The 16,029-nt window shown below is 42.8% G+C and overlaps 2 protein-coding genes across 2 annotated transcripts in view; one reads left to right on the top strand and one right to left on the bottom strand.

Annotated features, from left to right (window-relative positions):
• The window catches only part of LOC118419575 (exosome complex exonuclease RRP44-like), a 26,962-nt gene extending 24,726 nt beyond the window's left edge, over positions 1–2,236 (bottom strand). Inside the window, exons 1-2 of the mRNA XM_035826021.1 lie at positions 1,888–2,236; positions 382–539 (exon numbers count right to left, since the gene is read on the bottom strand). Of these exons, the coding sequence (XP_035681914.1) occupies positions 382–539; positions 1,888–2,106 (377 nt within the window). The 5' untranslated portion in view covers positions 2,107–2,236. The remainder of the gene's footprint in view (positions 1–381; positions 540–1,887) is intronic.
• Positions 2,237–2,311: 75 nt separating this feature from the next.
• LOC118419574 (vacuolar protein sorting-associated protein 18 homolog) lies at positions 2,312–14,627 on the top strand. The gene is given in 12 exon segments (XM_035826020.1): positions 2,312–2,340; positions 2,965–3,229; positions 4,116–5,342; positions 5,797–6,005; positions 6,574–6,774; positions 7,548–7,685; positions 8,000–8,129; positions 8,595–8,732; positions 11,743–11,859; positions 12,341–12,487; positions 13,004–13,256; positions 13,655–14,627. Coding segments are annotated over 11 exon segments (2,955 nt in total). The 5' UTR covers positions 2,312–2,340; positions 2,965–3,037; the 3' UTR covers positions 13,858–14,627.
• Positions 14,628–16,029: the final 1,402 nt, after the last annotated feature.

Raw genomic sequence — 16,029 nt, 5'->3', positions numbered from 1 at the left:
CGAGACTCAACCTCTGCTTGGAGAGTAAGTCAATTGGCCATGGAGAGACTACTGCGTGAAACAATCACCGGATGCAAAAGATTACCCAGGCGTCAAAGAGCTCGGACAAAGATAGCCCGGACTAATGACAATAGCCTGGATGACAATAGAGGAAAAGAATCCACTTGGATTACCAGATAAGGGTGGATGGAAGAAGGAAAGATCTAAAACTCCTCAACCTACACAGTGGCAACCCTAAACATTGACTAAAAGGCTGCTGGCGAGCTACCATCAAGCCTACACAATTGTGTGGAAGCATGCCTAACCTTCACCTGACGATAAAGGTTCAAAGCAGACAGTGAGTGTATGCACAATACTACATCGTTAACAGAAGGGGTCTACCTGTGATGTTCGTTAGTGAAGACGTAGAAGTGTTTGTCAGCGTTGTTAGACTGGTCCCTGAGGCGCTGGTAGGTGGTGCCACTCCTGTGCCGGACCTCCTGTTGTACTGTCTGCAGGATGATCACATTCCTAATGGCTGAATCCGCTAGAACATCCATCTGAAGAGGAAAGCAGTGAATAGTGTGAATTGTTGAACTTGAAAGTTCACCATACCTAACTGTTGCACATAAAGTTTGTAGTTAACACAATAGAAAAGTTTGGGGTCAGTCTGCATGCGTAACAAATTTGATGTGGAAAAGCGACCGCAAAGAATATTTACAACCAATGTTAAGCAAAGATTCAAGATTCACAGCATTTCGTTATGTGGTTCTGATGCAACTTACTTGTAAGCAGTTATCGCTTTAATAGAGTACCACTTATAAACTGAAGGGTCAAATTTTCTGGATTTCATGTCTTCAGAATGGCAATATTTAAGCTCTTTTGCAGATTTCACTACACATGTGCGGGCAATAGGAATACTGTAGTAGTAGTAGTAGGTACGATTTCTAGACGACTCGCCCCAAGACTAACTCGCCCCAACTATTTACTACCGACTCGCCCCAAGTTAGGGGGACCGGTAATACAGGATAGCCCTTGCTTTTATGCTGTCTTTATACACATACATTATGCTTGTAAATATTACTTTATATGCTAGCAAAACCTCGTCGCTAAACTTTTTTTGCTCGGTATTTAGCGGCGAACTCGGGATCTGCGGGCGGGCCCGGTCGGCATGTCGGCCCGCCCGCTTTATTGATAATTTTTGCCCGGACTGGCAGCGCTCTTACGTCACTACAGTGGCAAGCTTTATTGACAAATATAACAGAAGTATATTAGTATATGTAACATAGTTTCATAACAGCCTATGTGTATTAATTTGAGATACTTGAGATTACAGTGAGCTGCGCACAACCCCGGGCCGACATGCAACATATACCCGCCAGCGCGCTAGCGCCCCGGCGTTGATCGGGCGTTAAATTAAAGTGTCAAACCGAAGAGAACGTTAAAATTAGAGCGACGAGATCTTGTTAGCATATAAAGTAATATCTAAAATTTGGATATACGTGTGTTAAAGCAGTATAAAAGCAAGGGCTATCCTGTATTCCCGGTCCCCGTAACTTGGGGCGAGTCGGTAGTAAATAGTTGGGGCGATTTAGTCTTGGGGCGAGTTGACCTGTTACCGTAGGTACCAGTCTTGTTCGGGCCTTAACCTTTGACATGTTACCTAAAATTCCGGTCACCCGCACATGTGTAGTGAAATCTTTGAAAGAGCTTATGATGTAGAATTGATGTCTATTGTGGTGTCAGTTTGCTATGGTCTACTTCCCAAAGAAGTTCAAGCGAGTAATGGATATCAAAAAAGTTAAAGTGGTCATGATCATCAAAAAAGTTGCTCGATTGATTATTTCTTGTTATAAATTTGATTGGAATATTTCGCATCGCAATCAACATAATCTTCACGACACCTACCTGGTGCAAGACAACGTTAGTATCTGGTATGAGGTAATGCGGGAATCCACACAGCGTGCTGTCGATCTCCGGCTCCGCCTCTAGTACGGGCCTGTCCTGGGGGCAGCCGCCACATGCCGCCGAGCCGCACCAGATATCGTCCCGCAGGTAATGCTCCCGTACTACCTTCAATACGCCTCCCTTCCGGGTCTTCTTCACAAAGGTTTTGGACTTCAACATCTCCTAACTTTGTCCCGAACAAATTCAAACCACCTACGCTTACTGGAAAAAACAAGAAATTTAGAAAGAAGTCCGAACAAAAATTTGATTCAAATTTTCGCACGCGTGTCCGCCATCTTGGATTTGAACTTTAACCTTTCATACCCATGATCCCACCTAAGGTTACGACCTTTGAACTGATCTGGGTCACATGAGGATGGGAGGATCCATTTTTGTGTGTTTGACGTGTAAAAGGTACGTTTTAATGTTAATTTAACTGTTTTGTGAGCAACTAACGATTTTGTACGAAGGATGTTACTCTTATGTTGTAATGCTAGCAGAGGCAACTCTCTGAAACTCACAATAACGTTATTAGGGAAGATTTTTCTCATAGAATGCACTGAGTGAAAAATATCGATGTTCTCGATGTTGATGGGGTTTTGCAAACTACAGTGAATCTTCAAATGTTCGCCGTGATTTTATTTTCCCGTTTTGGAGGTGCAAAATGGCGGAATGTTTACAAGTCAGGGGCCTTCACCTTTGACATATTACCTACAATTCCTGTCTCTTCACATTCGTAGTCAAACGCGTGAAAAGGTTTATGCAACAAAAGCCAGTTTATGTCCAGGAAGACTAGTAGCGGTGTACCACCTTGTATCACAGCTAATGGACGAATAAAGCCTTATTCGTCCATTAGCTGTGATACAACTTAGCCTCTAAAGCCTCATTTCCCCCTCTGTGAAATTAAGTTCTGCAAACATAAGTTGATTGACAGTATGTTCTCTCTAAGCTATCTAATAAAATAAAGAGATTATTTGATAGATATGTGTTTGCTCAGTATGAATTTATTTTATTTGAAAACACTGTTTTCTTTTCCAGGTTGCTACCATAAACCATCTGGAGAGAGGATTGTTCATATATAGCTTAATACCACACAAGGACTTACAACAACATGGCCAACTTAATGGACCAGTACGAGTCGCACCAGTACCGTGGGAGCGGCCGCACGCAGCGCCAGTCCAAGGACTCCATCCCGGAGCCGATCTCCACGGGATTCATCAGCGCCCGGCTCGAGGACGAGGTCCCGATCTTCAACAAGCAGAAGATCCAGTTCAAGCCTCGTGACCCCATCACACACCTAAAGGTCTGTGTCTGTATTGCCAGTATAACTGCCCCTTCGTGTAGGAGAAACACAATCTGTATACTAGTAGCTGGTATATTAAAACCCCTCTTTGGCATATCTTTGATAACTTAACTGCATCTATATCTAAATAGCTGCCCTTAGAATGTCCATGAAAGTAAACATCCAGGTAATTAGATACACCAAATACAATTTTCTCAAGCAATTGGATCAAAAATCATATCCAGTTGCTTGAGTAATTGCTGTTTGGCTTAACGAATATGTAGATACTGCAATCTTGATAAGTTAGAAGACGAACATCACTTTGTAGTAGAATGTAGTTTGTACAAGAAAGAGAGAGCTGAACTCTACAGACTAATAGAATCCATGTTCCCCCACTTCATACAACTAAGTAATATAGACAAATTTATATTCCTTATGAATCTAGACAAGCCTTTACTTATAAAGCATATCTGTTCTTACATTTTCAATATCACAAAGAAACGAGAAGAAGCCGAATGTACGCAGTAGAATACGATCCTTGAGTAGTGTAGATTCATTGTATCATTATATCATGTTGTATCATTTGTTGTGACCTGTACTAAACCCAGTGGGTATGAATGTACAATAAAGGTCTTCTTCATTCTTAACTGTCCTTTGGTGTAACACACCAGCCTCTCTATCTGTATCTGTACAGACAGTATAGCCACCCTCTGACATAACACACCAGCTTCTGTATTTTGTATATGCATGGGCAGTATAGCTGCCCTTTGACATACCAGGTAACACACCAGCTTAGAACTGTATCTGTATCTATATCTATATCTATATCTATATAGCTGGTATAAACGCCGCAGTTGGTTTATTTTGTACATCATGCATGTAGTCTCACTCTGGACATTTTTTCCAGGTGAGTAACAACATGCTGGTGCTGGCCATGTCCAGTAATCTTCTCCTGCGGATCGACCTTGAGAACAAGGAGAACACGGACGAGGTGGAGATCAGCCACTCGCTGGACAACCGTCCGACCCGCCTGCACCTGGACCCGCTCGGGCGCCACCTCCTCATCTCCATGTCCAACCAGGAGACTCTGTATCTCTCGCGGAACTCCAAGAAGCCGAAACCTCTCGTCAAGCTTAAGGGGTACGTGATCGAGAGCGTGGGGTGGAACAACTACAACACCAGCGATATGTCGACGGGTCCGATACTGTTCGGTACATCCCGCGGTTTGATATTTGAGGGAGAGATTGTGTCGGAGGACGAGAGCAAGTTCTTCGCGGGAGCGGCGGATAAGTACTTCAAGCAGGTGTTCAGTCTGGGAAAGGAGAACCCGTCTCCGGTCAACAGCCTCCACTTCGACCGCATGCCGCACAACTCGCAGTCGGAGCAGAAGTACTTTATCATGGCGACCACGCCCGGGCGCCTCTACCAGTTCATCGGGACCATTCCCGTCACCAGCGACCCGCCGATTTTCCAGCCCATCTTTGCGAATTACGAGGACAGTCCCGCAAGGTTTTTAGAGCTGCCTGGTAATTTTGGGTACAGTAATCTCCAGTATTACCATCCCAAGGGCATCAAGTCTGCGCCCGAGCAGTTTGCATGGATGACCGGCCCGGGAGTTTACTTCGGCAGCTTCGACCTCAGCCCGCAACAGAACCAAGACGTCACCTCGGAGAGCAAGCTCATCGCATATCCCTCAGACAATAACACCTCCCAGAATCCTCTCTCCATCGTATTGACAGAATTTCACATCTTGCTGGTGTTCCCGGACTGCGTAAAAGCCATCTGCCACCTGAACGAACAGCTCATCTTCGAAGACTTCCACCGGACGGGGACGTTTGGCAAACTCCTTGGGATGAGCAAGGATCCGATCAAAGGGTCGATCTGGTCGTTCTCAGACCAGGCCGTGTTCAAGTACAAGGTTGTTCGCGAGTCGCGGGATGTCTGGCAGATGTACCTGGACCGAGGGGAGTACGATCTAGCGCTGGCGTACTGCAAGGACAATCCGGCCAACAGGGACAAAGTGCTGACCAAGCATGCCGAACACTTCTTCCAGGAGAAGCAGTATGATAAGAGCGCCATGCTGTACGCACAGACTCAGAACTCGTTCGAGGAGGTGGCTCTGAAGTTCATCCAGGTAAGGGAACTTCAATGTCAAGAGCACGATTATGAGAAATCAAAGTATGGAGGAACTTGGTAGCTGACAGAAGTTCCTAATCTGCATTTGTTGCTTGTACATGTATGTTATAATCTGAGACATGTACATTTTTGTATGGTAGAGAATCTTACTAGTATATGTGTGACTGTCATGGACTGGCATTATGTATAGAATACTCACCAGAATCTCATGGTTCTTGATTTAAATCCCTCACCCAAGGCTCAGGTGAAAATGAATACCTACTTGTAGGAGGTCCAGTATATGAAGAGGGTCATGCCTCAAGCATGTTTAGTAATCCACAAAAGAAACTTTTAAGGCAGCTATTATCTCAATCAAACCTATGCAGCTTGTAGATGCAAAACTTGTGTGTTAAAGACAGTTACCAGTTATGTAATGCCAATATCAATGACATGGTCTGTCTCATCTCCCCCAGATGGACCAGCAGAAAGCCCTACAGACGTTTCTGTGGAAGAAACTAAACGGGCTGAAGCCAGCGGATAAGACCCAGACGACCATGCTGGTGACCTGGCTGATCGAGCTGTACCTGAACAGACTGGGCGCGCTGAAGGAACAGGGGCTGCAGAACGACGGCAAATACTACACACTGAGGGACGAGTTCAGGAAGTTTCTGGCTCACCAAAGGTGGGAATGATTTTTAACATCCTGTCTTGGCATGGAATGATTTGCGATACCGATACCTCAACAAAATAGCAAACTGAAGAAGTAGTACACAATACACACTTGCATTTAGATAAAACATTATTACTTTGTCATAAAAGTGGGCTTGCATTGGGTTAGTAATGGGTCTATGGTCCTGACAATGTTGCTTAATTCTAAATGACAGCTTAATAAGTAAGAAATTTTGGAAGGCAACAATGCATTCCATAAGATACATCTCACCTTTGAGCAACCATTCATTTATTTCATTTTGCCATGGGAAAATCACACTCAGGCTGCAGCCTGTTTTTCAGGTACGCCTGGACACATGCGTAACTCAACAACATAACTGGGACATACCCAAGGTAGCAATGTACATTTGTAGGTCCTGCAGACAGTACTATACAGTCCATTCTTCACCCCCCCCCCCCCAGCTGAATGATAGATGACATTGACAAAATGTCTTACTGACAGACGACCACCATGTGACTACAATCAGACAAGTTTATTCTAGAAAGTTCATTACATCTATGTTTACCCGTATCATTTGCAGAGTGAAGGACTGTTTGAGCTTCAACAAGAACACGGCGTACGACCTGATCGCCAGCCACGGGAACATCGAGGACCTGGTGTTCTTCGCCATGCTGATGCACGACTACGAGCGCGTGATCAGCCACCACATCCAGCACGATGACTACAGGGCCGCACTGGACGTGCTCACCAACAAACAGGGCGACACAGAACTGTACTACAAGTAAGTCAGACATTCTCACTAACATAACAAACAGGGTGACATGGAACTGTACTACAAGTAAGTCAGACTTAGGGTTCTCACCAACAAAAAAGGCGACACAGAACTGTACTACAAGTAAGTCTGACTAATCAGGGGTCTTTCCAAGCAAAAATTGCAAGAAAATCAATAAAGATTGTAACAACTTGTAACATACAATGTAAGTAACACAGGATGTTGTAGCATAAGTAATATGACTTTTCAGTTCTCCTTTGAACCAGAGGAGAACCAGTGCTTTCATCATTGTAAGGGCTTTGGCAGACAGAGGCTGTAGAATTTACTCCCTCTGGCAGAACCTGGAAACATTGCAGTGCAGGAACAAAATAAAAAGCCAGAAGTCTGGAGAGTTGTTTGTCACATATTACAGAGTTCACAGCGTCTACATTCTGTATCTATATAGCCAGGATAATTGCCATTTGGTGTAAAACATCAGCTTCTGTGTCTGTATCTGTATAGCCAGGATCCAGATAACTGCCCATTGGCATAACACACCAGCTTTGCAGGCACATGGAACTGCTAATCTCCAGGCAGATTTTCCAGTGGTATAAGATAGTATCAAAGCTGGCCAAAAGGAGTTGGCCGACCACGATTAGGCACGACAGCAGCTGAACACCTGTCACGCCTAACCTTTGCAATCTGACAGCAAATGTTGTTTGAATCTATCTAATGAGGATCTATCTATAATCCACCCTACTGTACTTGGTGGTAACTAGTTCCACTGTTCTCCATTTTGCCAGGTTCTCCCCAGTCCTGATGCAGTACATCCCCAAGCAGACCGTGGACTCCTGGATTGCCAAGGGGAGGAAGCTAGACCCACAACGTCTCATCCCCGCTCTCGTCAACTACGATCACTCCCACGATTCAAAGTAAGTGATGTTCAAGTCTTCCGAACTGCCTCAGCAAATGTGTGTCTCACACTAATGATGTGCCTTTTAATTAAGTGTTATCTTCTTGAATGTTCTGTTTCAACGTTGTATAATGTTTCTTTGCTGTTGCTTGACCCTAGGGGTGTATTGTATCATTTTTGGCTTGTCTGTGTGTGTGTGTTTCTGCGATTTCATTATAAACAATACACATGTACATCCTTGATGCTGCTACTTTTGTCTGTGGGATATTTTTCTGTGTGCTGCAAGGTCTGCCATGATCTCTGATTGCCTGAAACTCTTTTTCCTGACCACAGGGCGAGTAGTGAAGCGATCCGGTACCTGGAGTTCTGTGTTCATGACCTGAGCGTACAGGACACAGCCATCCACAACTACCTACTGTCTCTGTACGCCAAACTACAGCCTGAACAACTCATCAAATATCTCAGGATACAGGTAAGGCCATCCACAACTACCTACTGTCTCTGTATGCCAAACTACAGCCTGAACAACTCATCAAATATCTCAGGATACAGGTAAGACAGTTACAACAACTTACTGTCTCTGTATGCCAAACTACAGCCTGAACAGCTCATTAAATATATCAGGATACAGGTAAGGCAAAATACAAAGGCATGAGCATGAGGCATGTAGTGATACCTCATGACCTTCTATTTTTCCAGCAAGTCCGACCTTTTTGGTGATACAATCTTTCCATATACTGTATCTACTGCTTCTCTGTTTAGCACTCAATACTTACAGTGCTACCCCCTTCTTATCTGTGCTTGCAAAGTTGTGTGGCCCTAGGGCTAAGATAATGGAGATGGGCACCACCCTATTTGCCATAAGGTATTTGAACATCTAACTTTTATTTATTTGTTAAACTACTGGTATTTTTAAATTTTTGTTTGTTTGTTTTAGGGCCAGAATCCCGATAGCGTGCCGTATGACCTGAAGTACGCCCTGCGCCTCTGTGCGGAGCACAGCCACAAGGAGGCGTGTGTGCACATCTACCGCACCATGGGGCTGTTTGAGGAGGCTGTGGAACTGGCACTGCAGGTGAGACACTATCTCTAATTACAACACCCTCCTTCTACTGAAGGCTGGCTCTATGGAGCAACCATTGAGCAGCCAAAGATTTGACAGATATTGTTCTATGAATTTCACAGATAAAGGTCAATTTTTCAAAATGTTTCATATATTTTGTTGCCTTTTAAATCATTCTTTAACATCTTTTATCATAGTCCAACTATTCCAATCAAGGGTCCCACAAATCTAATTTTTGATGCAAAATGGTTGCTCAGTGATTGCCATGTAGTGGAAAAGGGGCCTTAGGTGTAGAGTGTCATCGTACTGTGAGTGGATCAAACCTTACATTCCAATCTTAGACGGCTTGTGCCTACTGTGCAAAAGTGGTGAGGTATACTTTAAAGGCAGTCTAATGGTTATGTGAGCAACTAAGCTTTTGTCAAGCGATTTTTGAACTTGTTTTATGATGTGAAGGAAACTAGTAAAAAAAGGGACTGTCATTTTGTTGATAAATTCAGCAATGTTTTTTAGGGTCTTATGAGAGGAAGTCCATGTAAGCATGCGCTATGCAGTGTTTATTTTGCATGCATGTCTGACACTGTGGCCAGGTAACTGGAGTCCCCCAGACCACAACTACTTGTGGAGTCAAGAATGTTAACTATTCTCCACTGCAGGAGTCCTGTTGTGTCATACCTTGTCACAACAGACATTAGCTAAGTAGTGTTTGGTGACAGAGAAGACTGACTCGCAGGTTACACATACAAGTACAGTTTGTACATGTAGAAGTCCTTTGTGTTCTGTGTTCTCAGTTGTAATGACTCCTTTAGTGTACAACAAACCTACACTTAGTGTGAATGACTTTCAATACTGTCAGTGTATACAGGGCGCAAAATACCCACAAGCAACAAGATATGCTGTTTTCAAGATTTACATGTAAAAAAATTCTGAATGTGCAATTTTGCATGTGTAAAATAGAATCTTGTCTCCATTGCTAAGTCTTACAATCTATGCTATCACAATCTAGCAGAAAGGGGGCCTTACATCCCAAGGCTTGCATTTCCCAAATACAAGCTCCAGACATACAGATAATGTTAGGTGTAGAAGTATACAGTTACTCTGTATTTGATGTCCAGCACCGTAAGAAAATGTTCAAGAACAACAACAGCTTGTCCAAACTTCCGCTAGGACAAAAAGACTCACGTACCATATACGCATGTTCACATATGTGTGGTTAGGTAAACATCACGGTTGTCAGAAGGGTTCCTGATTTATGTCATTACCAGTACCACTGATTAAGTTACAAGGGAAAGTTTGGTTGGGACTAAATAAAGTCTGTGGAAGACTGTTGACAGACAAATTTTGTAGGTTGTTAAAAATAGTACAGTAGACTGTATTAAATAACAGAGTGGTGAGACTAGCAGATACAAGATCAAGAGTACAGGTTAGATTCCTGGCATGACGACTTGTGTCCTTGGGAACGACACTTCAGACGACTTTCCTCATTCCACCCAGTTGTGGAAATGGGTACCTGACATTGGTTAATGGAAGGAGAGGGATGGATACAGGATACAGTGCATAATGACCCACTGCCCTTTAATACAGCCTCAAAGTCTACAGGCCTCAAAGACTACTGTACCTTTTGAAAGAATTTTCATCTCTTACACGTTTTGAATTAAAACCACTTAATTAAAGCAGTGTGTCATGAGCACACACAAAGTTTGTCTGTTAAACTAGACTGATGGCTGTTTGCTGTACAAATGTTTTGGCACAATTATGTACATATGAGGTAGCAATACATACACGTATGGTGCCTGATTCTTGATTAATGCTGGTGTTTTCATGACCAGTTCAAGTCCACAATGCTTCAGACCAGATCAGAGCTGGTAATACATATACATGTGACATAGAAATGTACTAGTGAACCCACATTGTAGGCATGGAGACTTAATGGCTTTGTTAATCATGTCACTGGTTTTATTTTTCGACGTGAACTTTCACCTTTGCAATGCCTGAATTCTGAAAATTTAGGCTAGTTACCTCCATGAAAAATAGAGGTATAGTTTTTGGCGTCACAGTCTGTCTGTGTGTTTGTGTTTGTGTCTGCATAGTTGTGGTCAGTATAACTTAAGAACCTCAGGATGGATTGTATTGATATTTTGCTTGAGGGTAGGTCTTGGGAAGATGAAGTTATTTGGGGGCCCCTTGTGTGTGACCTTGGTACTGCAGCAGAATTTTTCTTCTGTATATTTTGACCTGAAGGTGCCATTGTCTGTATTTTTCTGCCTACTTCAATTTGTTTACTTCATAAAAAATTGAGGTATTGTTTTGGGTGTATCTGTGTTTATCATCAAACTTTTATGTTTACATATATTTGTGGTCAGCAACTTTACAATTTCTGGCATGTGGATATAGGAGTTGGGAAGCAAAGGTCAAGATCAATTTTGGGCCACCTTGTATGTGACCTTGGTACTGCAGCAGAACCATCTTTTGTCCTGGACATGCCATGGACATAAATACATATTTCAAGATGTACAGTACCTTGCAATAGAATGATGTTCTGTCTAATTGCTGCCTACTTTAACATGTTTGTATGTTTCAGGTTGATGTGAACCTTGCCAAGGTGAATGCTGACCTGCCTGAGGATGATGTACATGTGTAATTGTTGCCTGTATGTTTCAGGTGGATGTGAACCTGGCCAAGGTGAATGTAGTTGTTTGTATGTTCCAGTTTGATGTGAACCTGGCCAAGGTGAACGCTGACCTGCCTGAGGATGATGTACATGTGTAATTGTTGCCTGTATGTTTCAGGTGGATGTGAACCTGGCCAAGGTGAATGCTGACCTGCCAGAGGATGATGTACATGTGTAATTGTTGCCTGTATGTTTCAGGTGGATGTGAACCTGGCCAAGGTGAACGCTGACCTGCCTGAGGATGATGTACATGTGTAATTGTTGCCTGTATGTTTCAGGTGGATGTGAACCTGGCCAAGGTGAACGCTGACCTGCCGGAGGATGATGTAACTTGTTGGTTGTATGTTCCAGGTTGATGTGAACCTGGCCAAGGTGAACGCTGACCTGCCTGAGGATGATGAGGAGCTGAGGAAGAAGCTGTGGCTGCGCATCGCCCGGCATGTGGTGGAGGAGGAGAAGGATATCAAGGTCAATTTCACAACTACGCATTTCTGCTAGACTCCACTGTATTGATTGGTCATTAAATAGTGTAGGAAACAAAGTGCTGCACACCAAAGGTGCAAGACATGTAAGGGGTCATGGGAACATCCAGGAAAGCTTTCAATTTCTAAAACTCTGAAATACTATGTTTGGCATGTTAGAGACAAATTTGAACTCAAAACTATGGAAAGCTGAATGTCATACATCATTTTTATGTGGAAAGGTTTTTTGGATGCCTGGGTGAAATCTGTTATGAAGTGTCTAACAGAACTGCTTTTCTGAATGTAAACAGATGTTATGTCGATGAAGGTTAGACATCCAGGTAATAAGATATGCCAAAAAAAAAAATTACTCAAGCAACTTGATATGGTTTTTGAAATGGATGGTTTTTTAAATGGTCAGACATTCCAGACACCATAGTGTCTTTTATCAATGACACAGTTGTTACCATTTCCCTGTTGTCCCACAGAAAGCCATGGAGTTCCTGCACGAGTGTGACCTGCTGAAGATCGAGGATGTGCTGCCGTTCTTCCCGGACTTCGTCACCATCGACCACTTCAAGGATGCCATCTGTATGTCCCTACAGGAGTATAACCAGCACATAGAGGCACTCAAGGTGGGTGGGGATGTTCTGCCAAAACTTTTATATATTCTGTATCATAGACTCAAAGCTGTGTTTTGTAATGTAAGATTGAGTAATAATACTTGAAAATCACTTTATATATTAGCAGCCTATAATGCTGGTAACTTGACTCTAAGACACGTTCCATTTTACAGTCTGTGTCTTTGTAAGATTTTCAAGTGTTAGATAACCCCACTGCTTCAACGTATGGATTCTGTGGATCCAGAGAGCAGATCCAGAGAGCAGATCCAGAGAGCAGATCCAGAGAGCAGATCCAGAGAGCAGATCCAGAGAGCAGATCCAGAGAGCTGCATGTACAAGAACCTAACACACTTATTGAGAAGAGTAAGGGTGACCCTGTGTGCTTGTCTGAAAACAAGAGCAAAGCAAAGCTGCATTGTGCCACTACTAGCTACTTGAAAAAGCACCAGGCCTCACCTGATAGAGAACAATTCATCTTTGCTACATTTACAATGCAATATTGATAATATCCCATCATGTACCCTGCAGGAAGAGATGCAGGACGCCACGGAGAGCGCCAAGTCGATCCGCTCGGACATCCAGGAGATGAGGAACAAGTACAGCGTGGTGAAGGCGCAGGGGAAGTGCTCGTCCTGTCGCTACCCCCTCCTCACGCGGGGGTTCTACCTGTTCCCCTGCCAACACGTGTTCCATTCCGACTGCCTGGTCACCGAGGTCACGCCCAACATGGCCTCCGCCAGGAGAAACAAAGTGGACAACCTGCTGAGAGATATCAACTCAGGTGAGATGTAACTTTGGATGTCGTGTTACATTTTTGGCAATGCCTCGGGAGTGGAGATATTTCATTTTGTAATACGATCACTTTAAAAGAATGTGAAGTAGTCCTTTTCTTCCCAGCTATGATTTGTTCAGTTTGGCATCAAAAGGTCTGTCTTAATATTAACTGCTGACTGTCTTACATTTATCTGGTTGTACACTTGCATTTTTTTTTTAAATGGTTGGAGAGCTTTTCTGTTTCCTTTACTATGTTGGCCCCTAACCCTTCAATTTTCTTTTTTGATTTCAACCCTGAATTTGAGATAAAAACAATTCTTAAGTGCCATAGCAATTCCAAACTACTGCAAACATAAAACCACCTCAAACATGTTAAGATTCACAGAATTTTTCGCTTGATTTCAGCACCCGCCACTCCACAGGCAGCAGCTGCCACAGATGCATCCGCAGCCACGACGGCGATGTCAAAGGGCGAGCAGCAGAAAAGCGAGCTGGACGACATGATAGCGTCAGAGTGCCCGTACTGCGGGGAGATGATGATCATGTCTATCGACAAACCCTTTATCGAACCTAAAGAGTTTGATGAAGTTGTACAGAGCTGGCAGTAGGGATAAGTTAGCTTACTAGTATACCGTGGCATGATATTAGATTTAATTCATATTTACGTTTTCATAGCAATATATACATTCATACCTGTAAAATTCTGATACAGTTGCTTCTTTACAAGGAAATCAATACCAATGACTAGCACAGGGTTGTCTCCAACTTTTATTCTGATGTTGTTAATTTTTGTTCTTTAATCTATCTTGAATTCTTGTCCATCCCAACAAGCAAATTTCTATCCTGGGACAGAGGGACAGGTCCTGGAGGCAGTCCTGGTCTAGCATTTTAGCAGTCAGGAATGAAAATCTAATTGTAAGAAAACAATGATAATTTTCTTTAGAACTGGTAAGTAGATTTAAGTCAATTGTCTCCACGGCATTCCTGGAAAAAGCGTATTAAGAAAATGTGACATTTTATGTATGGTAAATTGTTTATATTATCAATTATGGCAGAAGGCTGAAAGCTGGGTTAGCTAACTAGTTTGGTACAACTTTGATGCACATTATGCTGTGAAAATGTGTGCAAAAAGCTTTATTAGCATTAATTCTGTGGAATTTGTATACAATTCATGTATGTATATATACAAATTGGATATACTTGCACTATGATATTGACTTAGTCAGTTCGGAGACCTGAGTTTGTTTGTAATGTGCAACATTTGATTGAAGCTATCAATGACGGAACACATTTAATTAAGAAGACTATGTATCTATGTATGTAGTTCAATTCTGACCAAGAGAACTGATCAAGCCCGTTCTATGTGGACAGGTGGTCACTTAAGGTTCCGGTTCGGAGTTTTTTTAAGGATTTGGGGCCGATTTGACTGTCTCTGAGAAAAGCACTAACGCTTCTCAAAACACCGTTTTTCGGATAATTCAATGTTTCCGATGGAAAAGGGTGTGTTGTCGCTGACCGACAGACTCATTTGACATTTTCTGTAGAAATGTTATTTTTGTTAAAAAACATCAAAAATATATGCTTTTCATAAAAAAATTGCTAATTTGGGGCCATTTTTTACAGGCCGCTACACGGAAAAAATGAATTTTCCTGGGATAATGACTCATATGGCAATGAAGGTCAAGACTTCTTCTGTATACTGAGTAAAAAGGAAAAAAAGTTATCCGATACGTTTTTCGCAAGCTCCGATGGCGCTAAAACACCCAAAACGCACATAGAACGCATGATCTGGGTAATCAGGCGACGAAACGCTTTACCGCTATCGCGCGCACTAATACCAGGAAGCGTTCGCCGCACGATCAAATCTCCGACACCATAAAACGCTACGAACAACAAGCATTTGGAGAAGTATAAAAGATTATAGACTTTTAAAGCGATAGCCGAAAAATCTAGAGCTAAAACTATGGAGACAACCTCTGATTTGCGTCTTATTCTTAGGGACTATTTAGATATCTGGACACTTGAAATTCCGAACCGGAACCTTAAGACAGAATTATTGATGCTTGTGTCAATGGGGAAATTATCACTACCAAAAAGTGGTCACATTGTCCAGTTGGTCCTACATGTATGTAGAGGTGGTCATGATCACTTGTACAGGTTTGCCTGTAACTGCAAACTTCTTATATTCCATGTAAATAAGTGCATGGATAGCTACATGTATAGTCTGAAAACCTTAAGAGTGGCGCAGACACAGCTGCCCTTCATTGACCCTTAGGAAGATCCAGCAGTCACAGGACTTCCGGATGACAAACTCCACTTTGTCATGCTTAAACCTGGAACTTGTGGAAAACCTGGTGAAGATGATCTGAACTGAACTGATAGTAACAGGTTTTACAAATCACATTTTACCATTGTATCCCAACACATTTGACCCAGGTAATTTGCATCCCCTCCAGGCATGACCTGACACACATACTGAAGTCAGGGACTGTACACTGTACTTATCACAACAAACTGTGATGATTATAGGCTATCAGACATGGCATTAGGGGGTCTGTCCAGCCTCCTGCGTATCAGGGGCCTGACAATACAACAAGCCTTAGCTGTCCATGCTGTACCATTTGACATGCCTGTGTTACCTGTAATGTTTTGACAGCTATAATGTACTTTCCCCATTTTCCAAGTAAAGAAGAAGAATGAAAATGAACTGTCCCTCTGTTTTGTGGCAAGTTATTGCTGTAGCATAGACGTCATGATCAGTTATGCATGTATGTTCTTCT

This window comes from Branchiostoma floridae, chromosome 7 (assembly GCF_000003815.2).
Source record: "Branchiostoma floridae strain S238N-H82 chromosome 7, Bfl_VNyyK, whole genome shotgun sequence".
NCBI lineage: Eukaryota > Metazoa > Chordata > Leptocardii > Amphioxiformes > Branchiostomatidae > Branchiostoma > Branchiostoma floridae.
The sequence above is the reverse complement of the archived record's forward strand: the minus strand, read 5'-3'. Positions and strand labels throughout refer to the sequence as shown.